Below are 26,776 nucleotides of genomic sequence, written 5' to 3'. Positions count from 1 at the left end.
CAGCTCTTCCTTCATTAGCATAACTTCTCAACCACTTTAGGCTAGAGAGAAAATTCAAAGGATTCCTGAACGATAACAATTATTTTGACATTTTACAGCCAAAATTACAAAATAAGTCCAGGGTCCTGCATGATACTTGGGTGATAAAGGGCTAAGTACATGCACGTCATCATAAAACATTTCAGTGAATAAAATAAAAAAAACATTACCGGTAATCTTCCTGGTTCAACCCTCTGCTTGATGTCCAACACATTTTAAATTTTGGGCCACAAACAGCCCACTTTGACCAGTGAAAGTCCCATTTCTGTCAGTGTAAAAGAAATTTAAGTACACATTTCACCCTGGAGATATCTTCATATAAAAACTGTCTGTTTCTCTTCATGATGAAGCAATGCTGCTGACACTTTGGGCTAAAGTTGCAAGAAATAAATGTATAAAATTGCAATAAAAAAAAGGTTTGGTAGCTTGTTGCCCTGACTGTGTTGGAATTGTAACACAGAAGAGTTTTGCTAATTCACAGCACGATTTGTCTCACTAAAATAAAACAAGATCTTTTCTGTCATTTAATTGTTTTTTCTATTACTTTTTAACTGGTGTTGTACAAATGTAGCAAAGGCTGTAAAACTAAAAAGCAGTTCAATAACCGAAATTTATGTCCTCATACATTTTTTCCGAAGCCATTGCATGGGCCAAACTGGAGTTTTTGAAAGGCCCATTCTGGCCACCGGGCCTCATGTTCGACACCCCAGCTGTAGGCTGTCTACTTCATCCTCTCCTCTCGGTCCACTGCACTTAAACCACCGTCTAACCTATTTTACCATTGTTCCTCTCCCTCTTTTCTGCCTGTCTCCCCACCGCTATCCACTGAGGATGTGTTCTGTCCTCACTTTACCCATCTGTGTGTGCTGCTGCCTGTCTCTCTCCCCCTTCCCTTCACTCCTGCCATTTAGTGCTCATCTGTATTCTTACCCTCTCATCTCTCTTCCTGTCTCCTACATGAATGAGTGTGCACTGGGTTTTGTTGAAAGGTTTATTCAATTTATCTGTTTCCCAGGTATCCATCCCGCCATGGTTGCAAACCTCCGCCCCCTACCCTCTTTTGTCTCCCTTTTCCCCTCACTCCTCCTCCTCACTGTTCTTTCATTTGGAGCACATTGTGCCTTCCTGCTTTCATTAGCTATGTCTTCCTTTGGTAACCTTCCTCTGTCTTGAGAATGATAACAACAAAACTTTTTCCTTCATGCAGCAAGGTTTATAAGCCTGTGATTCGACTATGTTTAATTAATTACTGACGATTGTCTCCATAAGCATTTTAAACCAATCACTTATAGCTAAGAAGCACCTCTTATCCGTGTGATGAAAATTTAATTATCTGCCCACGCTTGCTACAACTGTGTGTGAACAAAAAACACACTAACAGCACAGCAAGCATGCCCACTGTCGTCCTTGCTCTTAGAGTTCGTAGAGTACATTAGTACATTTTCTAGTACATCAGGATTTGCTGTATTTTCTTGCTGGAAGAATACAATAGGGTCATTTCCGCCTCAAAGCTTCCTCCAAATTCGTTTTTTGAGCTGCTGTTGTGAAAAGAGCTCCAGTCCTCTTTGAAACACTGTAAATCTGTGGAGTTCAGCTGCCTGTTTTCGGTTTCTTTTCATGTATTCCCAGTTTGTCTCAATGATGTTGAAATAAGGGCTCTGTGGGGACCACAGAAGTGGTTGCAGGGCTGCTTGTTCTTGTGTCTCTGCCTGTATCGTAGGCTGCTGTCATGCTACTGAGTGAAGACTAGTCAGACAGCTCCCTGATGAAAACACGTGTTTGAAGAATCCAGATATGTCAAACTCAAGCCTGTACATCTCTAACTTTCACCTAAAACTGCGTTTAAACTTCAAGCGTTGATTTCTGACCTTGTGTTGACTATTTAATGTGTGAAGGACATAAAGGCCTGGTAATGTAATCGTAATTCAGTTAATTATACTATAGTGATCTAAAGGAAAGTTTTCAGGCGCCCATGTTTATATTTTGCTAGAAAAGTGTGAAATAGGTCCAAAGATGCATTTGTGCAAATACATAATAACAGGCAAAAACTGAGGTTGTATAAATCTAATGAGCCTGAAAGTCAATGTTTGGTATTCCCATCTTTATTCTTGCACACAGCCTGAATGCTCTTAGGCAAGCCATCTTTTAAGTAGTCTTCAGGAATAGTTCTCCAGGCTTCTTGAAGGATGTTCAAAGCTTCCTTTTTTTTCTGTTTTCTGTCAAGATGATCTCACGCTGCTTCAGTAATATTAAGGTTCAGGCTCTGGAGAGGCCAATCCATGACTGATATAGAGTTTGTGTGTTTTTCTATTCAGGTGTGCTTTACGGCAGCGGGAGTGTGTTTGGGATCTTTCGCATAAGACCTGTTGTCACTAATTTTCCGTTCAGTTCTTGTGTAATTTGGCATCCATAAGTCTTTGTTCTCTATTTATCTTCCTTGAGAATGGCTTCTTAACAGGTACACTTCCATTAAGACCATTTCTGATGAGACTTCAGTGAGCATTAGATTTATTAACTGAAGGGACAGATGTTGTTGGTACAAAAATACTATTTTAAGTCTGTCAAACTGTGTTATCTGTATTATTTTTCATAGACTCATCTAAAGAAATTGGAACAAATAATGTGTTTTGTTCAGGCTCCTAGTAACAAAGTGGCTAAAGATACTATTTAAAATGGATTCTGTGTTATCCGTTACGTGTGGACACAACACTGGTCATTCCTTGTGTTATGTGCGTTTTTTAAGCCTGAATGATTCATGGGTCAGTGTTAAGTGGCTTAATAATTAATGAATAAAAACATTCCTGTGAGAATGGTCCGGTACAAAAATGAGCAGTGATAAAGCAGCCAATGTCCAAAGAAAAACTTTGAAAGACCTTCAGAAAGCCTGGAAAACTAAACCAAATTAGTAATGGCTCAATACATGGTACCATATATCAACTGTCCCCCGATCTCTCCCAGTATTTCCCAAGAATGTGTGCCAAATGCATTTAAATGCAACACTTCTAGTTGCAAATAGCCAGATGTAACATTATCTGATTGTTGTGATAATTGTTGTAATCAGACTACTCCTTGCTCCATCCCCAACCATATCCAATATTTATTAAACTTCAGTTTCATTTAACTTTTATTAAAACGAAAAAGGGTGCAATCTCTTACATTTATAGGGAACATCTTCTTCATATCCAAAATGTTTCCACTAGTCTCGTATGAAAGGTCCTCATGTAAATATTGTGAATAACAGATTACCATAAGAAAATGTACCCCAAAGATACCAAATGTCTGCTATGAAATGCTGCAACATGACCATAAAGGAATGAAAATGATCTTTTTAAAAATCTTACTGAGAATGGAGAGTATACATTCAGCTTTTACCCACGTAGGATCCTTTGTTTAATTTCTCAATTAAATGATCTCATGTGACCATTGAGGGGCAGTATGGGAATGTTCTCTAAACATCCCAAATGTCCTTTATGAAAGTTTGGGCACAATCAACACCGTTAAAAACGTTACACAGACTCTTCTACATAGGTCGATTTTCGTCAGGAGAATTCGTCTGAACCACATTTCCCCCCCAAAAACAGTGATTATAACACAGCCATATCTAATGTTTTATAGACACAGAGCATGATTTGACACCTCATCATGCGCTGGCAGACAGAGAGCAAGAGGCAGAAATAGACAGACAGGAACGGAGAGCGACAAACGAAACAGACAGCGTAACAGAGAGACATCTGGAGTCAGAGCTGCAGACAACTTCGCCTCCTCTCAGCATCGCTATAATTATCGCCTCTGCCTCAGCTCTGGCACACTGTCATCATGTTAACACTCGGTATTGTACATTAATCACTGGGCCACAAACGTCTGCCACACAAGCAAATGCAAATACAGACAGACACACAGCCAGGCTCTCATATGCACGCACGCATGCACACACACACACACGCACGCACACAGACATGTGCGGGGCAAGCTGTACAATTTGTCTTTCCCACTGGTCTATAATGGCAATGAGCTATAATGGGGCTGGGTTAATGAACAGTGGAGGAGTAAAGTTTTGGGGATGGAGCCGACACGGAGCGTGTGTTTTAATACCATCACATGGCTCATTTACTAGCGCTGTGTGTGTGTGTGTGTCTGTAAGACCTCCGTGAGTCATAGCTGTCACTTCTGAAGCACCACAATAATTGCGTTTGGAAAACGAGCCCACTGAAGGTCAGGGCTCGTTTTTGCAGGGGGACCTGAAGGTAAAACCAATTACAAGTGTGGCGATACATTAGTGGTTTGCTGTTTTCTTGCATGGCTAAAGGTTAGACTCACTCAAAAACAATATTAAAACAGTAGCTGGCTTAAAATCCATAAACTTTTCATTTCAGACTAACAGAGCTGTCGTGTTGTTCGAGTGCTCTGATGGTGTAATATTAAGGCTGTTTCTGTGCCACAAACCAGTGTCATGTTACAGTGTCGCACACCTAATGTCAGTTTATTTGAGCATGAAATCCCGAGTGCTGCAAGAAGGTAAAAAAGCTGCTACCTCCTTAGGATTTGAATTTCTACAGCTTACACATTTTGGATTTCAGCGCACTGGATGAATACATAAAGGTGAGTGGATTAATATTTGCTAAACAGTCCCTGAACACCTCTATCTGTCCTCTCTTTGTGCTTGCAGAGTGTCGTATGATGAAATCATTGATCTATGGGAGGATGTCAGGCTCTTTGAACCGAGGCTCCCCCAGAACTGTTGTCCAATCGCTGCGCAGCAAGTCGCCTGCATCTGGTAAGACAGCAAAAGTTTCTGTCTTCTTCTAGTCCTCTCTTTAAGTAGTTTAACACACCCTGTAACTCATCCCCTGCCTTTTTTTTGAGCTTGTGCATGTCTGCAGCACCTCAGATGCGTTCGCCGTGGTCGGGAGTTGTTTGTGTAATAATAGCTCATCGTCTGATTGCTTGGTGTTTTCTAGATCGTCACTTAATCGGCATCTCAGCGCAGTATGAATGAACACGATGAAATCTGAGCTCTGTGGAGTGTCTCGCGGCGTACATATGTGAGCTGCGCCTTGTTGCTTGAATGTGAATTCAAATGAGAATGTTTTCACAAGGGAGGAGAGAAAAAGGCAAACAGGGATGAGAGAGGTAAAAAGCAACAAAAAAAAGAGAGAGAGAGGGAGGGTGGAAGGAGTGAAGATGAGAGGGAAAGATGAACGGGGCTGGTGACTCAATCCTGCAGCTCCCCAACAAGCCGTGCTTCACCTGACATACTAATGAAATGTAATAAGCTTGCACTGGTGCCTGCTCTTATTGTTTGTGCCTGAGAGTCTGTCTAGAAGTCCTTTTGAGATAACAACAGACCAAACGTGTGTGAAAACAATCATTCTGATAGATGAATGCAGCTTTCATTAATGCACCACAACTGTTTGTGTGTGTGTGTGTGTGTGTGTGTGTGTGTGTGTGTGTGTGTGTGTGTGTGTGTGTGTGTGTGTGTGTGTGTGTGTGTGTGTGTGTGTGTGTGTGTGTGTGTTTAAGAGGCCAAACATTCATTCGGTCTGTCTCAGAGCTGGCGAGAACTTGATGATTAGTTTAGAGCTTTGAACAAAATCAGGCATTGTCTGATTGCACAGCTTGAGCTTTGGTTGTGTGTAATATGCCTGGTTATGCAACAGTGCACTTAACTTTTCCTCCACACTGTAATCATTTTATGATTTGTACGCGTATAAAGACCTATTGGGGTTTTTTTTGGTAGGGGGGTTATTGAGTGGCTGATGCAACACACAGAAACTACTAAAGAAGAATTTGTTCCACCTGCTGCTGAAGTCCAGAGGCACCATTTATTTCTTTATTATTATTATTATTATTTTAACCTTAAATCGTAACCGTAACGTGACCACGCAGAACGAACGCGAACATTTGCTGCTGGATTTTTTGTTGACCTGAATAGGAAGAAGGATGTAAACAGCTGGGGTAAGGAGAGAAACTTCTGGATGCTGAAGGCTTGAAAACTTTGGGGAAAGGTTATGAGAGTGAGTCATACACCACCATCTGATCTCGCTGGCTGCAGCAAAGTCTGGAATAAAGGTGTATCCTGGTGTGTGTGTGTGTGTGTGTGTGTGTGTCTGTGTGTGTGAGAGAGAGAGAGAAAGAGAAAACAAGAGACTGGCGGAGGGAGGGACTGATTCGTCTTGGTTGCCATGGGAACATAGCACAGTAGGAGCATGTAGCTACAGACACAATGGCCTGTGACAACCATATATGGCAGGGACTTCCTGTGAAATGGCCTGCAGAGGGGAGAGGAGCTGACTGACGTTCGGCCCTCGCCCTGACTCAGAACGTCCCTGCGTTTTTTTCACGTCGCCAAAATGTTCACCTTCTGGTGTTGCTTCCGCTGCTTAACATGATCAAATATTCCCTGACTGGTGTTGACTGTTTTCTGTTTGTATTTACTCCCTCAGACATTGTTGGTCAGGAACAAAACAGCAGTGGAAATCTGTCTGACCCTGACTAACCTTCTGCTGCTCTTTTATTCAAATGTTAAAAGCACATCGTGTTCCCTCCCCTTGAGGACAACATGTTCTGTTATAGTAGTGAACAACAGCTGATACTGCTGAACCAGGAGCACATTCACTTATCAATCTGTATGTACAGTTAGGTTCATATTTTCTTTGGACAAAGACACAATTATTGTAGTTTTCTGTGGATTTTAAATCAAACAATCACTGTGTGACTGAACCATAGACTTCCAGCTTTAATTCAAGGGGCTCAGCAAATGTATTCCATTAACTCTTTAGGAATCACTTTTTTTTATACACAGTCCCCAATTTTTAGAGGCTCTAAAGTAATTGGACATTCGTCTAACAAGCAGTTTAATGGCCATGTGAGGCCTGTTCTGCTGTTATTCCTTGAGCTCATTCCAAGTGTTAAAATTTGAATTTGGAAGCTGTTCACTGGACCTCTCAATATGAGGTTTAAAGATCCATTCTTAAAAAGAAGGAATGAACTGGCCAGCTCAGCAACACCGAAAGACCAGAAAGATCACAGAGGAGAACTAAAGTGGATGATCAGAGAATATGTTCCCAAAGAAAAACAACTTCATAACATCAAGCCAAGTCAAGACCAACACTCTTGGGGAGATAGCAGTATCATTGTCAAGGTCAACAATCAAAAGACACCTTCAAAAATATAAACAGACACTTGTGCAAACTACTGGTTTGGCTCAAGAGCAAGACATCCATCCACATTAGGCTTTGCCAGAAAACATCCAAAACAGCCTGCACACTTCTGAAGCAAATTCTTTGGACAGATGAAACCAAAATGAACTTTGGGGAGGAGAAAAGTAAGAGAAGGAGAACAATAGCTCATGATCTGATCCACAGTATCTGCCAAACATGGTGGAGTCAGTGTTATGGCATGAGCATGGATGTCTGCCAGTGAAACCAGTTTACTAGTGTGTGTCGATGATGTGACTGCTGGTAGAAATGATAGCAGATGGACTGTGATAAGGCGTACAGGGCTGTACTCTGCTCAGACTTGAGAGCATGCTTTTCAGTTACTGAAGAAAAACTGAAGACAGAGAGACCCACAAAAACACATCTGAAGATGATGTAAAGGTCTAAAGAAAACACAGCATTTGGTGATATCTGTGGTTTCTAGACTTCAGGCACTCACGATTTTCATCTAAGCACTGAAAACAGTCTTTATATTTAAAATCATGTTATTTTGTTCAATTACTTTTGAGCGTCTGAAAATGGGGGACTGTGTCAATGTCCAATGACATTTGATAGGCGTTACTGTGATCAGGTCTCATCACTGGTAATGAAAATAAAGACAATGTATTTATTTACAAACTTTATTTACATCTAAAGTGTTGCGTTAAAGGCAAGTTCAGTGGTGCAGTTTCCCAGTGTGTGCCGTCTCCTCTTGCTATGTGCAATTTGCAGGTTTAAGTATTACTACTGCTGAAATATTTGATCACAAGTGTTTCTTTACTCTGTTTTATATCATTCTGATCGGACACGTTATGGTTATTGGACTGCTATTTACAGATGTCAACTTGGGATTTTTGGAAATTTTGAGTATTTTGGGTAATTATAGACTACAAGCATTTAATCAGTAAATCAAGAGAGAAATTAACAGATTAATTAGCCGTGAAGCTTATTCTTAGTCCTAAATTAGAATAAATATAACAAAAACTGAGATCTGGGGAGCATGTGATCTTACATCATCAACACATTTTCTCAAAATAGAGACATTTTGAGCAGTAACCTGCTATTCCTGAGCTTTGAGTTCACAGCCTCCTGATATCAGGACACAAATTAGAGTTAGGTCTTTCAAATAAACATCATAAAAGACATCACATTTTGGACAGTTACATTCACTTGAAAGCCAAGGCTAATTTTCTCCATTGTAGTCCTGTGTGCGGCAACGTATTAGTTAAAGTTGAATAAATCCTCAGAGTTAAAATGCAACAAATTACTCAAAAATCACTGTGTGATCATATTGCTGTTAGTTATGGATGGACATCTTCACAGTGGAAATAAGACTTCGACATCAGAAAGACTCTTGGCAGACAGTAGAAGTGTTATTTTTCATCCATGATGTCAGTGCATGATGACGATCTCCTATAGTTTTTAACCTTGCTCCGGGTCTTTGGGTGTGCTGAAAAAGCAGCCTTGAATTCCCACATTAATTTTCCCTTCAGCCAACACAGACATAAAATTCTTGATCACATATAATAAGCTGGACCTGAGGAGCTGCACAGAGCAGATGTGAGGCGAGAATTATCTGCAAGGTAGTGAAAGCCAGATAGTGAGTGCACGTAACACAACACGTGTGCTGCTAAGCACCACCTGGTGTTCTTTGTGTGTGTCTGGCTGCTCCTCATTCTGCACGTTTGCAGGGTAGACCTGGACACCACTAAAGAGGCACAGAAAAGCAAAACAAGCGAGCTATAGACAACCGCACACTCATACGGAGACAAAGAATGCGATCGGGAGAATCAAACTGAAATCAGAGCTTTTAAAATGTATCCACATAAGGCACAGGTGTGGTGTTTAGTTTTCTGACTTTGTGCGGTTCGCTTGTGCAGGTGTGTCGACGCAGTGATCGCAAGACCTTTGGAGGAGTTGGTCTCGTTGCGTTTCTAAATGAACTCCAGAGTGGTTGGTTTTTGGTGTGAACCTCATCCAATCAGGATCCCAACCAGCTACCAGGTGTATGTTGTAAGTTATAGCTAAAAAAAAAAACTATAACCCCGTGTGCTTTGCATTCTGAGACGCGGCAAGATACTATAGATGTGCAAAAGTCTACACCAGCTAACAGCTAACTGTGAAACAAATGCAAATGTTCAGTGTACTCCAATAGTCCAGGACACAGCACCTTTTTCCTGTATTTGCTTTTGTTCCTTGCATCCCAGACACATCTGGGCATTAAGGAGACTGTATAAAAAAACCCCAACCAAACAAAAAAAAAAACACGGGGAAAAGCTCCAAGCTCTTCCATGCTGAAAGAAGGTGGTTAGGATGCCTCCTGGGCAATTCCCATTAGAGGTTTTCCAGGCACCCCTCACTGGGAGGACACCCAAAACTCACTGGAGAGATTATGTACCACATCTGGTTTGTCTTGTCATCTTATCAACTTTAGATAATCAGAAGGTAATGGATGGATGGAGAAGTTATGTGACTTGTGTGGTGGGAATAGGCAGCAAACGATTAGGTAGAGCTACTCTACAGACCTGCTGTGCAGTATGTGGAGCAGGTCATCTACTGATAAGAATCCCTGGCTGCTCCAGTCTGCATGCCAAATATGCAAGATACTAACCCCAAGTTGCTATGAGTATGAATGTGTGTGAATGTTAGAAAGAAAGAACTTAAGCATAGAAGAAAGTGTTTATGTGAATGAGGCATGTTGTATAAAATACTTTAAGTGCTCCGGTAGAGTAGAGAAGCTCTATATAAGAATCGGTCTATTTACCACGAGTCTGGTTCACTCTGAAAAAACGCTTTCTTGACTAATCCCTAACTTTTTAACAATTTTACTGTGTTTTCAGAAGAAAGCAGCTATTCAAAAAAATCATTCTATTTTTAATAAGCATTAGATCTAAAAGGTTCACACTAAGGATTTGTGATAAACAGCGCTTGTATAGTGATCAACAAAGCAGTCACAGTTGTGTATTGCTCACAGTGAGATTATACTCCATATAAACTGCAACACACAAAAGTGAATGGAATATATGTAAAAGCATCTCTGTCGAGTATCGGATTTATGTTGGATATGTGATGGAGCAAAAAAAGGATGGTGCAGCCTTTGCGTTCCTTTATCAGACTAGAAAAACACGTTGTCTTTGGTCTCTTTCATGAACAGAAAGCCTTCTGAGAAATATGCTGAATCAATGCAGAACAAACAACTTCTCGTCCCGCTTCCCAGCACAGATGAAGTTTAACTCTCCGTCCTTGTACGTACCGAAGAACATCAAAGCTCAGAGACTTGTGTGCTGAATGTTTGTTAGGTGAATCATGCTCTGTCTCGCCGATGAATCATAATTGCACAGAAATAGAATAATTTGAAATTAACGAGAAGGCATCAAAGTGAAGGAAAATTAAATGTTATGTTACAAATTCCATTTAAAATTATTCAACCTTGCAATTTTAATGCGTCGCTTGGATGCTGCCTCGTTCCCCTTTCGTATTGACGGTGGTCGTATTTAGCATTAGTCTTTTGGTTGTGTGTCGGCAGATTGTTGCTTCTCAGGCTGACATTGTCACTCGAGCGTCGCTCTGAGATGATGTCACAAGCACACAAACCCAAAATAAAGTGAGAAAACATTTTGCACTCATACATAGTTTCTCCTTCCCCTCCCCTCCATTTTACCATCTGTCCCCCGGCTCTCCTCGAATGCCTCATGTCAGCTAAAATTAACTGAGAAGTGCAGATGTAGTCAGGAAGAATCGCTCTCTCGCTGCCTCGGCGTCTCACCTCGTGCTTTCCGTCATAAGCGGCTCCTCGTGAATGGAGAGACTTCACGCTGAAGTGTTTGGGGCAGCTGACCCAAAAATAAATGCAGGGTGTCTCGAGAGGATTCCCTGCTGGCAGCGGCAGCTTCTGAACTGTGAACACATGATGTCTGCAGCCTTCAACACATCTCTTGCTCGGAAAAATCCAATCATGAAAGGCCCGAATGTACTTTGAGCAGAGGGGATGCAACAAATACAAAACAACAGCACTAAATGCATAAGGACACATCCTTTCAGGCAGCTTTGGTGTTATGAAACAGAGCTGCTCTGGTGCTTTTATTGACTTCTGTTATGTCATTTGAGAATTGAGAATTGAGTCATATGAGAATTTGTAATGTTTCACTGTGTTGTCCCAAAACCTGCCTTCATGCATGATTTTATCTATAGAATTTGCTCAAATATGCTGAAAATATTCAATTTTTAGAACAGAGTGTGCATATTTGGATCTAAGAATAAAGGCTGGATACACACAAGCTTCCAAATTCCTCATATGGAGGAGGATGTGAGCCGATGACAATGTAGAAAATCAAGATCACACATTTTTCTCTTATACTGACATTATTAAATAACAGTTTTAAACCACTGTGCTTGTTTACCCATACAGCTTGTAATAGCTGAATGTGTTGCTGCTGGGTACCATAATTGAGCAGGCATTATTTTATGCTTGTGTGGATTAAATTGAATTTTTAGACGCATTAATGTCTCGACTTGAGGAAAGGCAGTGTTGGTCTATACTTGGTCCGCTCTGTCACAGAAATTTACAGTTCCCAGATGAAGAACGGTGCTGTCTTGTTTTCTACTTAGGAACCGAAAACACTTTAATTAACTCGCAGGCTTTACGTCGGCTCCGTGTAATGGGTTATTTAAACAATGAACATTGTACTGTCACACTGCTCGTCAATAGCAGTGACAGATCTCCTGGATATACTTCACATTCACTCTGAGGCTGTGTTTTTATTTCTTTTTTCAAGAGTCTTACATAATATGCAGCCAGTGCATCAATCAGGGCATCACTCAGCAGGAGACAGGAGCACACGAGGTGCTTTTCAATCTTCGATACTAGCCCAGCTCACTTGTCATTAATATTATTATTATTGTTGTTGTTTTTTTCTAAGCATAACACTTGCTGCATTTAACACAGTAGGTGTGAAAGAAGCTGAAAAACAGCGTCTTTTTGTGGCTGCATTGTGGCCAAATTGGTATCCTTACTCCAACAGTGGATCTCCTCATGTGTGAATGTTGAGTCACGCTGGAAAAATGAACCTAGAAAGAAAACAAGTTACACTGAATTCATTTGGAACCGTTCGCTTTACAACCTGGCGACACATACTGGGAGAAAAAACCTGCCTGTGTATCACAACCACAAACTTCTCCATTAACTGGTCTTACCAGAAAGTCTTCCAGAGCTTTTGTGGTGGAGTTGTTTCAACATTTAGCCTAAGGTGGGCCCATTTTACAAGCACTTTTTAAATGATCATAATCCTGTTATTGTTGAGACAAAACTCAAACGGTTTCTGAAAGTAGATAAGACGAGCTTTACGGAGATATTTAATGTATCATAGTAGCACAAGGCATTCATAAGGCACTGCTAGCTGAACACTGATAGAAAGAGATTTCATCATCTGTGTGTCACCTTGCTGTAACTCCTCAACCAGTCTGGGCTAGAGAGAAAATTCAAATGCTTCCTGAAGGATGAGATTTTATTTTTTTCATTTACAGCCAAAATTAGAAAATAGCTCCAGTAGGTCTGGGTGAATCTTGTTTGCAGTATCCTCTAGTTTGGCCATGTAACTTGAGGAATGATAAAACCTAAAGACATGCAGAGGACGCTGGTGCAATGGCTGCTGCTTTGGGTGAGACTTCTAATAAATAGAAGAATTATTGTTCTTGATTTTTCCTGAGGATGTTTCCACGAGGAAGTGTAAAGCTCTTAAAGTAGGACAGGCTGCTCCTGAGCATTACAGCCTCCTTGGTTGGATCTATATCTACTGCATTAGTTATATTATCAGTTCTAATCCGCCCCTTTCTCAGCTTGTCTCATACAAGCAAGGAGGCCAGTGGATAGATATTTAAAATATAGATGTTATTTTTTTGTACTACACCCCCCTCCTCTCTCTCTCTCTCTCTCTCTCTCTCTGTCTCTGCTCACTGGTGCGCGTCAGAGTTTGCGCAAGCAGCCTCTCCGCCTCTCTGTGTAGTACACTACAGCCCTGCTCCGTCTCTCCCATTCACCACAGTTTATTATCACACTCGGACGGAGCGAGTACAAAGGTGCTGTTCTTCCTCCTCCTCTCTTTATCCCATTTTGGATTATCACTGTGCTTTTCATCATGCTGGAAGTGGAAGGTAGGAAACCATCCCATCCAGAAAATAAACCCCTGTAATGCATGCAGCTTTTATAATACCATTTCCCCGGGTAACGTAAAACTTTAATTGTCCCTGGATCGGATCATTTTTGGACACCTCTGATTGTGTCCGCCGTGTCACCGCAACACATGCCAAGCTGCTGACTTTGTAAAGTGTCGTGTAGGGATTTTTCTGGTAAGAGGTCAGTGAGAGCTGCCGTTAAAATGTTAATGCTTTTGTTGTGTAACCAGGAGGAGTGTCTGCCTGTGTGCGTAACGCCGTGATGTTGAATTTCATCAATGAAGAGCTTTAGGAGAAGGGTTTCTTTATTTTTTTATGTTTTAATGATGATAATGATGATGATGATGGCGATGATTGTTTTGTTAGACTGAAAAAAGAAAAAAAAACTAGTGTGGACTTCGGTGCTCTTCTTTATCTTTCTCCCTCACTCTCTCCCTTGCTCTCCTCTTCCTCTGCCTCATTCATGTTAATGGAGAGATGCTGAGGGCGGAAGTGTAGGCTGTTGCTAGACACTAATATAGCTGTTCTAAAAAAATAGGCATTTTCATTTAAGGAGTCATCTATTACAATATTTATGTGTTTTTTTTTTGTTTGTTTGTTTTTTAAAGTGGTCGCTCCACTCTCATCCATCCTGCTCCGTTTTTTCTCTCCTTTCTTTTCTCCCTCCAGTGAACGGGACGCCGGCCAGTCAGCTGTCAACTCCTCATTCGGGAAAATCTCCCAGCCCCTCCCCAACCAGTCCAGGCAGCCTTAGCCGACGCAGGGTAAGAATGGGAATACACGAGCACGCTCGCAAAGCACGCACTAAGAGTCAGCCCGTAGCATTTAGTGACTCCAAATCACAAAACTTATAACACAATTATTCTATTTTCTCAGGAAATGGACAAAGCCGGGACTGAGCATAGGCCGACTACATCTTAGAATCACTAGATTATGAAGAAAGTACAACTTCCCAGCATCTTTAGTATTTCAGACCTCACCCAGTGCTGCTCTGGGCTTCCAGCAAGGCAAATGTTCATTTCATTTGGATATTATAGCACATATTCTGTCCCTCATAAAGAACTCTGTCTGCCTTTGGTGGCTCAGCACTGAATAACGTTAACACCGACCTGTTGAGATCACCTGATCTGCTAGTCGGTAAATTGTGCAGTATCTGATATAAAGATGAGACTGGCTGATTGGCAGTCTGCCCCAGTCTGCAGTGTGTTTTTAATTTCCAGAAATTGGATTGCATCCTTCTTCACCTGCTGGGCATTGCATTGCATTTGACCATCTTTCAGCAAAAAGATGCAATCAGTACACACTTCTGATATAGAATTTCTTTTGTTTTTTTAATCAAGTCACATTATTTTGTACATGTCGAGTTGTGTAAATGATGTAGAAATACATTTTATACTAGTCTATTTGATTATTTAAGCCCTTTTTTGTCATGTATGCCTGTTAAAGTACCTTAATAGCAGTCTGTTTTCTGTAGCTAACAAATAAAATTACTGCTGTGCAGAGCAGGAGCATGCAACTCAAAGGGAAAACTTCGAATTAAATATCTCGACTTCGTGTACACTGTGCGCGCGCATGTGTGTAGATGCTTATATCAAAGTATTTGTTAATCCAGTCTTTGACAGTGATGTGGGTGAGCTTTTAAGAACAGCTCCAATCCCAATCACTCAGCTTTCTGACAGCATCTCTTAAATTTGCGCTTAAGCCGACTGCTGTTTTAGTGTCTTCTCCCTCCTAAACAAACACTCGCTAGCTCAGTTCACCTCAGCCTCTAGAATACCGAAATACAGATACATGTGTATCCACATAGGCTTCTACTCGCAGGTTTCGTGTGTTTCTAATGCACACTGATTGAAACTCACTGCACGTTCTGCCTGACTGCAGGGATGCAGCTATGATGTATGTTGCAACTATTTATTTACACAGGCGGATTTTATGGGAGGAAAGCAGAGGGGGTCATTACCTTTTATATAAGTATGTGTGTGCGTGTGTGTGCGTGTGTGTGCGTGTGTGTGTTCATGCATGACCGTATCCTCAGTCAGCGTAGGTTAAAGAGTCCATTCCTTGGGTTTTCCTGTGCTATTTTCCGTGAATCGGGAAACATAGATGAATGGCAGAGAGTCTGAATCCATCAGTGAGAAGTTATATTGACGCAATCTGAAGGTAACCCAGGATAACAGATCAGCTATGAGCTGTAGCTATAACAGGGCTTCCACATTCATCTGAATTATGGAACTGGGTCATTATAGTTTACAGTGTTGAGAGGAAATGTTCTGGCTCGTGCGCACATTTATAAACTCTACCTCCCTTTCTATGTTCTTTGCTCTGGTTAAATAAATGTGGGGCAGTCATTGTAGAAAATGACCCCGCCCACTTTCTGCCTCTTCCACAATATGAAAATCCAGTGCTATAAACGCAAACACACCACCTATCCTTTGGTTTTCGTAACCTCCTTAAACCTTCTTTTCTAGCCCATTTCAGAGCTCACTGTTGCAGCAGTTACATTCCAGTTGAGTGTCTGTTTCTCAAAGAGGGATTATTCCAGCCTCTGCAGCAAGCCCGCGATGGCTTGACTGCTGTAAGGAGGGGAAGAAGCCTCACAGGCCATTATCTCTTCCTTCCACTCTGCAGCTCCACGCTCTTCAGCCATGTTACGATGTAATTCTCCTCTCCACTTCTTACTTCTTCTATCTACCCTGTTACAGATTTCCTCCCTGTCCCTGTCCCTTCCCTCCCCGACACCTTCTAATTTCTCTTTTACAGTCGTTTCCCAGTCATTCTCACACCCACCCCCTCCCTCTCGCCTCCCCATATCAAAGGGTATTAACCTCATGGGGAGAAATTATATTCCATCATCTCTCTTATAGATGTTATTTAATCTTCTTTGAGAAGGAGGCAATAAGTCCAAGACCCTAATTTGCACATTTCCTCCTCTCCTTCTTTGTGATTTGCGTGTAAACCCGCACGAATAATTACAACTCTGCACCCCTTTAAAACTAGCAAGTAACATTACCAACCCTGAAGAGCAATCTGAGGCTTAGAGTGGCTAAAATAACACAGATATGAGGTTTAGGTGGTAAAATGCAAGTTAAATATAACAAATAAAAGAATGAAAAATCTATTTCCTAAGCAGCCACAGGGGCTCAGTGACCTACTGCGAGTGCTGTATTTAACAGTTCACCTCGCTGGACCATGCATTTAAACACTTAGAGGCACTTTGCTGCTTGAAGTAGGTTGCTAGCACATCTAGGACCATCACAACCTATTTCCCCAAGCAGAGACTACAAACATAGCATTGCACCATTGCATGCACACGTCTTCAGAAGAAGGTGCATGCACAGTAACTTTCATGTTCGTGCACACTTCAGTGGAACACTTTTGTACAGAAAATTTGTGCACAGCAGCTTCATGCACACTCACACATTTTGCAAATTTGATGCTCTCTGTGACCCATTTTTACTAATTGTCAAGCGACGCATGAAAGTCATTCACAAAATCGTCCCCCTGCCCGCCGTCCCCCCGCCCTTCCACTTTGCACTTCTTATGAGCTTTTCAAGGCCGCTTGCCTCAGTGAAAGCACTGAGAGCATCCTAAATTTCCGTATTAGTTTTATTTTCATATAAGATCTATAGACACATTATTCCACACAGGCACGCACCCACAACAGTGTTTTCTGTCAATATCAGCTCTGAGGCATAATTCAATGTGCCACCGAGGTCAGCGCTCTTCGCAGTCTGTCCGCTCCATTTGGTGTGAAAACAAATAAACATACAAAAAAAGACAATGCATTAAGAGGAGAGAGTGACAGATCGAAGGCGACACTAACAGGTCTGTGTCGCAGCAGCTGTGATGCATTTAGGAGAGTCTAAGAGAAACAGAGTGCTAATTGTTATCTGTAGTATCACCTTCATCCTCCTCTCACCGTTCATCCATTCACATCCGTAATCTGTTGAATTGCATGCTCCGTCTCTCATTCTCAGCGTTCATGTTATGTGTCGGGTGATTCATTTTGAAATTATTTGTGTGCGAGTATGTGTGAAAGGAAGAGTGCCGACTGAAGCAGAAAGTGCGCATCGTGAACTTCTTATAAATGTCTCATCTCATTCCCACGAGTGTATTGTTGCTGAAGATTGTATTTGTTATTTTTGGTTGTAATATATTTCTTATTATGTGTTGTGTTTGATGTCATTAGTTGGCTTGTTTCTGTGACTGTCAAAGAGACCGGCCGCATCACACGGTGGACTGACCCGGAAGAGTGTTTTTTGCCTTTTTTTCAAGAATCATTTTTTGTCTTTTGTTTGTTTGTCACACGCACAAAAACAACAACCACAGAAAAACATCAGTTATCCAAATTACTCACTAATGATTCAAATAGCACTCGCATCTAAAAAGGCTTGATGATAATTTTGGCTCTTTCCATTAATGCGGATTTTTGTAAACATGTCAATTATCGACATGTTGTCGTGGTTCCATCGTGCGATGCTGCTCGCTCTTTTTGGCTCATTTTTGTTTTTGTTTGCTAAATGTGTTCATTTTCATTTGTTGACGTCCTCATTAAATTCATTGTCATTTCATTTTCATTTCGTGGTCTTTATTCTCTTAACTCGACACCGTCACTCATGTTCCTCATGTTCCATCAGTACAGCCGTGGGGATGGCGATTTTCTTCTGTAGCACATTTATCAGTGCTTCTCCTTTGTTAAACCTGCCTGCTGTGGGCATTCATCAGAGCAGAACAGCTATTACAACACAAACAGTCTCAGAGGAGCAGTTATCTTTCATTGCTCACTGCTTTTACTCTCAATTTCATAAATATATGGGCGGGGCAGCCTAAATCTCCCCTTCTTCCCTTCTTTAATTTTCCCTGAAGTATTTAATCACGTTTCTGTGATTTCCTGGGATTGGAGTCCATACGGATTGTGATTAGGAACCTTCACTGTGTCCAACTGGCAGAGCAGAAAGACAGAATCCCCCAAATGGTTTTGATCTTTTCATGAAAGTCAAGTAGATTATGTTTTCTGTCCGTCTCCCGTACCCTGTGTTCTTGAGGAACAACAAGAAGGAAAAAAGTCCCATTAGCATCAAATCTTATTAGATTTTTACCACCAAAGTAAACACTAATAAATCTTGCTTCTGCTGGATATTGCCTGACAGGGAAAGCAAAAATAAGAGGTCTGGCTCTGGCAGCCTGAGGGGCAGAGACCAAGAAAGCCTCGCTATGTGTGCTGTAATCAGATTCAAACAGAGGCATGAAGGACAAAGCTGGCATTACGCTTAAGTTGGTTATGTAAATGTGTGGTGCATTTTTAATGCTCGGCTCTACAGTTGACAGATTTCCTTTCCAGCCACGGAATGAATGATTCTTTCTTTCTGCTGCAAACCTACTTCTGAGATGATGCTCCACATTTAAGGTCAACTGTGGACATCCTGTTTAATTCCTATTTATGAGCTGATCAGTATGCAGTTGCTGAGTGTTGCCCTCGCAGGTCTGAAGAGCAGTGGCTCCAGTCATGATGTAAAAGGTTTGTCAGTGTCATTGTGAGTCATAGTTACAGAAAAGGTGTAGAGATGTAGAGCTAGGAATAGTGTATTGTGCAACAGGGAGAAAGCTGGAGTGTCTAACAATAACAAGACAGTTCCTGCCAAATCTCATGATCAATATCAGCTAGACCAGACTCCATACATTTCTCTGCTGCTTCATCACTCCACCTCTCTCCCTCTCTCCCTCTCTCTGTCTTTCTCTGTGTTTCCCACTCTGTCTGTCACCCCATCTGTCTCATCGTTTTCCACACAGAAACGAGAGACTCAAATTTCATAGAAGGCTGAACCTATCTCTCAGCCCGCAGACAGGAAGTGCCCATATATAGGCTACCGTCTCTACACTGGAAGCTGCTGTTCTCCTGTCTGTGAGCAGTTTCCATAGCAACAGTATTTTGTTTCCCTCAGTGGCAGGAAGCGAGAGAGAGAGAGAGAGAGAGAGAGAGAGAAAGGAGTTCAAAATGAGAAAGCGAGCTGAGGACAGCACTGGATGTGCGATAAGAGCACAAGAGAGGTAAATATCCGAGTTGGGATGAGAAAATAAAAGAACAGAATAAGGATGTTTTTTGAGATAAAGCACAGGAGGGTCATTGGCTTTATGGGTATTAAGTGGGTTTTCTTGTTCCGGGATGAGTGCCCAGCCAACAACAACATTACATAAACCAAACTGAGCCTGACTCACAGCTACATTTACCTACGTGGTTTTCAGGTCACAGCAGCTGAGATGAGTAAAAGAGCAGACAGCTACTATGGCAGAGATACAGGGCAGATCAGCTCTGCAAATAGTTTTCAGATCCAAGTCATTACAGGCATGGCTTTTATCCCAGTCTGCCAGGACAGCAAGCTCCCCGGGATTTACAAATGCTTAGGACATTTCTCTTTCACTTAAAAAAAAGACATTCAAGATCACACACAAATGTTCTTTTCTGAGCTTTTAATCACAGACTGTATGTAAAAGATGGAATTAAACGCCGTGACATCACCCACAGAGTTTAAACATATCTTTAAGACTCAGTTTTGATTTTAAGGATATTGTCATGTTGTCAATTTTTGGAGCCAGAAGTCACTGTGTTTGAACAATAGGGTCCAAGTCCAATATTAATTATCAAACAAAATCACAGACAGCAGATCCAGCTCAGTGACTTGAAAGAGCAAATGTGAAGCTTAGCAGGCAGCAGTCTATCACGGTGAAAGGGATTATTGATGAGCGATTGTTATACAACGGAAAGCAGCAAAATACATCTGGCTACACATGTAATGGGAAAAATGTGTCATGTCCTGGAGAGGTCGTCCATAATTATGTAGTTGAGTCATGCATGACGCTCACAGACACAGACCATCTACAGAGCAAACTGCACTTGTTAATAATGCACAGTGGCAACGTTGCTCCACTTATATTTTAGAGGAACTGCAATGGTGCGTGTTGCCATCACTGGCCAGCCTGCGTCTTCCAGCTGCAGCTAGTGGATTTATTCAAGCATTGGAAACGCCCCAACCCCGAAGACTGACTGTAAGCCACGAGAACGGATTTGAGCAGAGGAGAGATTAGTAAAGAGTAAAGAAGGTGGTAAAATCCACCGAACACGTGAAAAACGCCACCTTCCAAACGAAACAGGATGAAAGTCTTCTAGTGCAGTAAAAGACTGAAGCAAAACAACAGAGTTTGGCAGCGAGGAGAAGAGAAAGGTGCACAGGAGTGGAACAGACACAGAAATACAAGAGGGGTAGATTCCCATTTACAGTCCCGACTAGATACTCTCCATCCTTGTTGCTTCCATGACAACCAGACAGAAGGTTACAAGGTGGAGGGCATAATGAGTTTTTGTCTTTAGATAGATAGATGCAGACGCCTCTTCTCATCCTCTCTCTTTCAATTTAATGACCCCCCACTTACTATCCAGATGAAAGGCATCTGCCTTTATTTAGTGTCACCGGAGCCCATGTTTTTATGATTTATTAAAGGTAATCGTAAGGAGTGAGAAAACAGGGAAGAATTACTTCCAGTTGTGAGGTGAATGGAAAGGAGCTTATTTGGATGCAATCATCTCTATGATATAGACACACATAGGGGGGTTGCTGGCTTATATGCAGATCAAGTAAGTCTGTTCGGACTCGTTTTCAGATTTTTTTTTTCATGAGCACAGTATAGACACAGCACAGGGCATTACATCAGAAAGATGCGCAAACACAGCCACAGCAGTAGGGCTGTTGTGAGGATAAGGCGGGTTACACAGTGTTCCTTTGTCTATTTTTGAACATACATATTTGTTTAGGCTAGGACTGTAGCAGAAGGGACTGTGATTGTGTTTGTCTGGGTTTTTTTTATCGTGATTATGGATTGCAAACTATTTTGGGTAATGCCGCAGATTAGTAATAAACCCCTTTCCATCCTGCTCTCTACCCTGTTCCTTTCTCTGCAGGGGTCCCAGGGTTCTTCCACCTCTCTGTCTTCCACTAAAGGTTCGAGCCCAGTGGAAGATGGTGATGGACTTGTTCCTGAAGGTGAGGAAAAAAAGCTTGCTTTGTGCTTGCAAATATCATGCATGTCTGAATCATGCGCGTGACCTTTGACGCGTCCCTTGCCTGCATAGCATGATTAGTACACGATGCTTACGGCAACTTTCCGCTCTTATGCTGTCTTACTCACCTCTCTGTGACACTGCTTTGAAAGGCTGGAGGATTTTTGGTCTCATATGTGACATTTTCATCTTTGATTTTATTTTATTTTTTTAAAAAGTATCCAGAGGACCTTTTTTCCCCCCTTATAGATCTTTCAAACAGATTCATGAGACTCATTAACACTTAGCTGAGCATTGATAAATCATGCCTATTTGCATCTTGATTTATAAACAAAAAAGTCTTCTGTGTGATGTAATTGCAGACCTCACTAGCTGTAAAAATATGAATCTTTTAGATTTAAAAGGTTTCTGCTATTTGCTTATTTTTACATTTCAAGTCTGCAATCATATTACAGTTTGTTTAATTGTGAAGGTTTTTAAATCTACCTTTATGTCTTGAAGAGACTGGTTAGACAACAGTTGATAATCAGACATCATAGCTTCCTCAGCATATATCTGTGTATATTCTATGGTGCTAAACTGTGTAAACCAGTTTATGTTCCCTCTAAAAACCAGTGCTTCTTCTCTGCAGCTGAAGTTCTAGTCAATGAGGTTCCAGCTGTGCCGTCCTACATATCAGACCGTTACAAGGTGGGGCGAATGTTAGGAGATGGGAATTTTGCAGTCGTCCGGGAATGCACGGAGCACTCCACAGGACGAGAGTACGCTCTGAAGATCATCAACAAGGGCAAATGCAGAGGCAAGGTAAACAAACATCCACCGAATACGACCCAAAAAAGGCAAAAATTGTACTGACACGTCAAGAAGGCTAAAGCTCCACATAATCCTAACTTCAGAGGATAAATTCTTCCTCCTTTCACCCCATCCGGGTGAGGCAGATGGCCGCCCCTTCTTGAGCCTGGAACTTTCTTCCTGTTAAAAGGGAGTTTTTCCTTCCCACTGTCACCAACACGTTTGCTCAAAGGAGGTCATGTGATTGTTGGCGTTTTCTCTATTTTCTTTGGACTGTTGTGGAGTCTTTACCTTACAGTTAAAAGGGCCTTTAACTATTGTTGTGATTTGGCATCATTTGAAAAAACTGAATTGAATTGAAATTCAGTTTTGATAGCTCATTTTTTTTCCACCCAGAAAAGAATATTTTGCATTTTTAGAGTAATATCCCTATTTTGCTTAAAGACCCGCTGATATCTTCGGGTTAATGTGCAACCTTTATTGGAAGGTTGTAGAAATGTACTCCAAGGTGCTACTGAGTTGCTGTAGAGAGGCTGGTGTGACATACATAAAATAAAAATCTTCTAAATGTCTTCTAAATGATTCCTTTACTGAATGTCTTCCACTTGGCTGAACACCTGAACTTCTTTTTACCAGGAGCACATGATCCAGAATGAGGTGGCCATACTTCGCCGGGTCAAACATCCAAATATCGTCTTACTCATCGAGGAGTTTGACACTTACAACGAGCTCTACCTGGTCATGGAGTTGGTCAAGGTGTGTGGCCATGTTTGTACACTGTTGCTTTATGAGTTTGTGCACCATCTGCTCCAGTTAGGAACGAGCAGGGACATTTTGCCAAGCTGAGATAACGGATGGGTGTATTCTCTTACAATACAAGGGTGATCATCATTATCTCAAATCTACGACTTAGAGGAGCAGGGAGGCAGTAATAGTGACAGAGACAGAGGAGCGGCATTCAGCCTGTGAAGCAACTGATGAATTTTTCCAACCAGTCACACAATTCGGGACTAGAGTGAATCCGCCAGTGGCCCCGAGTGCTCGTGCGCTCGCGTTCTTCATTCTCTCTCACTCTCTGAGTCAAGAAATGTTTGTGCATAATTCAGGAGCCAGGAATGTGATCCATCTGTTCGTGCTGTGATGTGGAGTACTACAGAATATAGATGAGAGGCAATTTGTGGAAGAAGTGTGTGTACTTGTGAGCATGTCCAAAGTAGGAGGATCAAGAGGATGAATGGGGTGAAAAGAGTCGCTGCTAAAATAACAGGGGCCGAGAGAAAGAGAGAGATAGATGAATTGAAAGTAGAGGATAGGCGCAGAGAACGAAAGAGAGAGAAAATGAGTGTTCTTTTGCTTGGTCCTGCTCAGTTCAAGTCCTTTAGTTTAAACTGTGGAAAAGCAATAATGAGGCAATAATGTGATCAGACAAAATTGTGTTGCAATTCCAGGGAAGGCTCATTCCTGTTTTTACAAGCGGAAATGATACCCATAAAAAAGAGTGAGGAGAGGATTTACAAAGGACTGATGTAAATCCCATCTTTTGGCTTAATTTCTCATTGACTAACTTCAGCAGCCACGTCCCAAAACTTTGCAGAATGCCCCCAAATTTACAGCAGTATATTCATGTTCGTGTACTTTTGGGCCTCCGATAGCGGAGGCAGAGAAAAATAAGTGAAATGTATTAGCTAAAGCCTGAGCTGGCATTTGACAACTCTCATATTGAAACAGCTGCCAACGAGCAGGTCAAAGCCTTACAGTGTGCTGTGCTGTTCGAGGATAGAGGGAGATTCAGCACTATTTTAAGCCTCTGTTCCACTTAGTCCACTCAATGAGAGAAACGCAGAGGGAATGAGAGGGAGATTCGGACAGGATGAAAAATCAGAGAAAAGAGACTGAGAAAAGCCTAAAAAATGACAAAAATGAAAAGAAATATTAACGCGGGGGGGTCGTCTTTCAAGCAAGGTGAAGAATTAGGATTTACCCCCACCTCCTTGCTGCTGCTGAGCAGACAAAAAAGTCTTGTGGTTAAATGAAGTTTTTAGCCTCTTTTCAGAAAAAAAAAGGCAAGCAGCTGTGAAAATTTGCAAGTGAATCTGTTCTGCTGGTGCAAAAAACACCAACCAAACTCTTGTGACATCTCCTAATACTGACCCGTCCATCATGTCTTGTCCACAGGGGGGAGATCTGTTCGATGCCATCACCTCTGCCAATAGATACACAGAGAGAGACGCCAGCGGCATGCTCCACAATCTGGCCAGCGCCATCAAATACCTTCACAGCCTCAACATTGTCCACAGAGACATCAAACCAGAAAACCTGCTGGTGAGTGGACGTCACGCAGATTGCATACATGTAACTTGGTGCGGCACTGGTGCACCTCCTCTCCTTTCCCGCCGCCTTTCTGAATGATCAGTGAAGTAATATCACTCACTACGGGGCCCTCCCAGAGCAGAGAGATGACTCATCCCTGCTGCCCTCACACCTTCTGCACGCTCCTTCTCCAGCCTCCCTCGTTTGTTCTTTCCTTCCCTCCTTCTCCCTTCTGTCAAACTCCCCATCGTCCTTGCTTAACTTCAAATACCGCTCTTTGCCCCCCTACTTGAGATTGTCTGGGCAGGAGTCAGACTTCAGAATTCAGCTTTTTAGTGGCCACATTTAAACCTAGTCAGCCGATTTCCTGTTTTGCTTTTTCTCTCCAACGAAATAAGAAAGCCTTGAATGGTTAAAAAAAAACAGTGGCCTTCTATTCATGTAACTTTTTGAAGGTAATGACATGCAGATTACCCCATCCATGTAGCAGACACCCAGCAACACTAACATTAGTTTTATTTTTGGCCACATAAATGCTTTGCTGCGTTAAAAAGCTGGTCGCTCGCTTCGTCTGTGTCTGTAGGCGTAGGGCAGATAGAGTAGCTACAGCTGTGAGCTGTTAAACAACACACTGAGTGGTGAAATTATTAATAGCAACCCCCATCACATAATGTGTTTTAAGTTTGTTTGTTGTTTGTTGCCCTCATAATAATGCTGTACATTATGATCCTGCTTCTTTTTTTAAAAACATTTTTGCATTCCTGTGTGTTTAGGTGTACGAACATGCAGATGGCAGCAAGAGCCTCAAACTGGGAGACTTTGGTTTGGCGACCGTGGTGGACGGACCCCTCTACACTGTCTGCGGGACCCCAACATATGTAGCACCTGAAATCATTGCAGAAACAGGGTGAGAGCTGCAGCTGCATTTAGCAGGCACCTTTAAGATCAAAGTATGATCACTATGACGGCCAACATATCTGTCGTGTCTTAATCCATTTACAGTAGTAGATATTTGCCTTAAAGGTCATGCTCTGCACGTTTTCTCTATGTTTGCTTTGATTTAACCTCTCTTTTTTTTTCAGGTATGGTCTTAAGGTTGACATCTGGGCAGCTGGAGTCATCACCTATATCCTCCTGTGTGGTTTCCCACCCTTTCGGGGGTAAGTTAACAGCAAGCCCTACCCTACATTTCTCCCTCTGCTTTAGCGCCTTTCTTGAAAGTGTGTTATGCAGGACCCTCTACTGGTCAGCAGTAGTATTGCACCTTTATTTGTTGACTCGCTAATTAATATTTGGTTGATGCACCCATTCATGTGAACTTTTTTTTTTGCAGGAGCAGTGACGATCAAGAAGTGCTTTTTGATCAGATACTAATGGGTCAGCTAGAATTTCCTCTGCCCTACTGGGACAATGTGTCAGAGACCGCTATGGTAAATATCTGCTGTATGTCTGATTGGTGTGGATGGATCTACATGTTATAGAAAATCCAGAGTAAAAAACTAACTGCTTTTTACTTTTGGGGGGGGTGTAGGAGCTGATTCGATCCATGCTGGAGGTGGAGGTCGATAAGAGATACACTGCCCTCCAGGTGCTGGAGCACCCCTGGGTCACTGTAAGTACAGTGTCAGTAAATCTGTTCATTTCCTTTGTTTTCACCAAAACACTGAATTTACTTCCTTTCTCCTCATTTGTCTAATCCAGGATGAGGGTCTGTGCGAGAATGAACACCAGCTGTCGGTAGCAGGAAAGATAAAGAAGCACTTCAACACCAGCCCAAAAGGCACTGACACCACTGCTGGAGTGTCAGTCATTTCTGTAAGTAACCATTAGCAACCATCTAAAGATGTAGCTGTTACACTGAGTTGCATCAGTTTGTAGAGAAATCAGCAAGTTTTTCACGTGGCGTTTAGATTGATTGTGCCGATTTCTCTTTTGTTGTTCAGTTGGATGACAGCTTTTCTATGCAGAGATCTGGGTCGTTGGATTTCTACCAGCACCCGGCCATGTACTGGATAAGGTACGCCAGGTTTCCATAGAGACACGACTGGGTCACAAATCAGCGAGAAATCAAAACAGACCAAAACAGTGTCTCTAAAATTGATGTCTCCCCCTCCTTTGCGTGCTGCCCCGCTGACTGGCTGCTGCTGTGCTGCTTTGACAGCCTCATGTTGTACTTTCTGTGCTCGGCTTTTTGCTTCTCTCCTTTCATCCCTCG

At 41.9% G+C, this 26,776-nt stretch overlaps 1 protein-coding gene across 3 annotated transcripts in view; it reads left to right on the top strand.

Moving 5' to 3' along the window:
* dclk1a (doublecortin-like kinase 1a) overlaps window positions 1-26,776 on the top strand; it is a 47,614-nt gene that overhangs the window by 16,660 nt on the left and 4,178 nt on the right. For 2 of the 3 annotated variants that reach the window (XM_080867486.1, XM_080867487.1), the window contains exons 5-15: window positions 4,706-4,813; window positions 14,076-14,170; window positions 21,361-21,442; window positions 22,091-22,263; window positions 22,888-23,007; window positions 24,427-24,573; window positions 25,335-25,468; window positions 25,644-25,721; window positions 25,895-25,991; window positions 26,093-26,173; window positions 26,263-26,376. In XM_080867486.1, coding sequence (XP_080723612.1) covers window positions 4,706-4,813; window positions 14,076-14,170; window positions 21,361-21,442; window positions 22,091-22,263; window positions 22,888-23,007; window positions 24,427-24,573; window positions 25,335-25,468; window positions 25,644-25,721; window positions 25,895-25,991; window positions 26,093-26,173; window positions 26,263-26,376 — 1,229 coding nt within the window. Of the gene's footprint in view, window positions 1-4,705; window positions 4,814-14,075; window positions 14,171-21,360; window positions 21,443-22,090; window positions 22,264-22,887; window positions 23,008-24,426; window positions 24,574-25,334; window positions 25,469-25,643; window positions 25,722-25,894; window positions 25,992-26,092; window positions 26,174-26,262; window positions 26,377-26,504; window positions 26,579-26,776 lie in introns of all 3 variants that reach the window. The other variant, XM_080867488.1, reaches the window with a different exon arrangement.

The sequence above is a fragment of the Rhamphochromis sp. 'chilingali' genome, assembly GCF_963969265.1.
Source record: "Rhamphochromis sp. 'chilingali' genome assembly, chromosome: 19".
In the NCBI taxonomy this organism is placed as follows: Eukaryota; Metazoa; Chordata; class Actinopteri; order Cichliformes; family Cichlidae; genus Rhamphochromis; species Rhamphochromis sp. 'chilingali'.
Note: the sequence above shows the minus strand (reverse complement) of the source record. Positions and strands in the feature narration are given on the sequence as shown.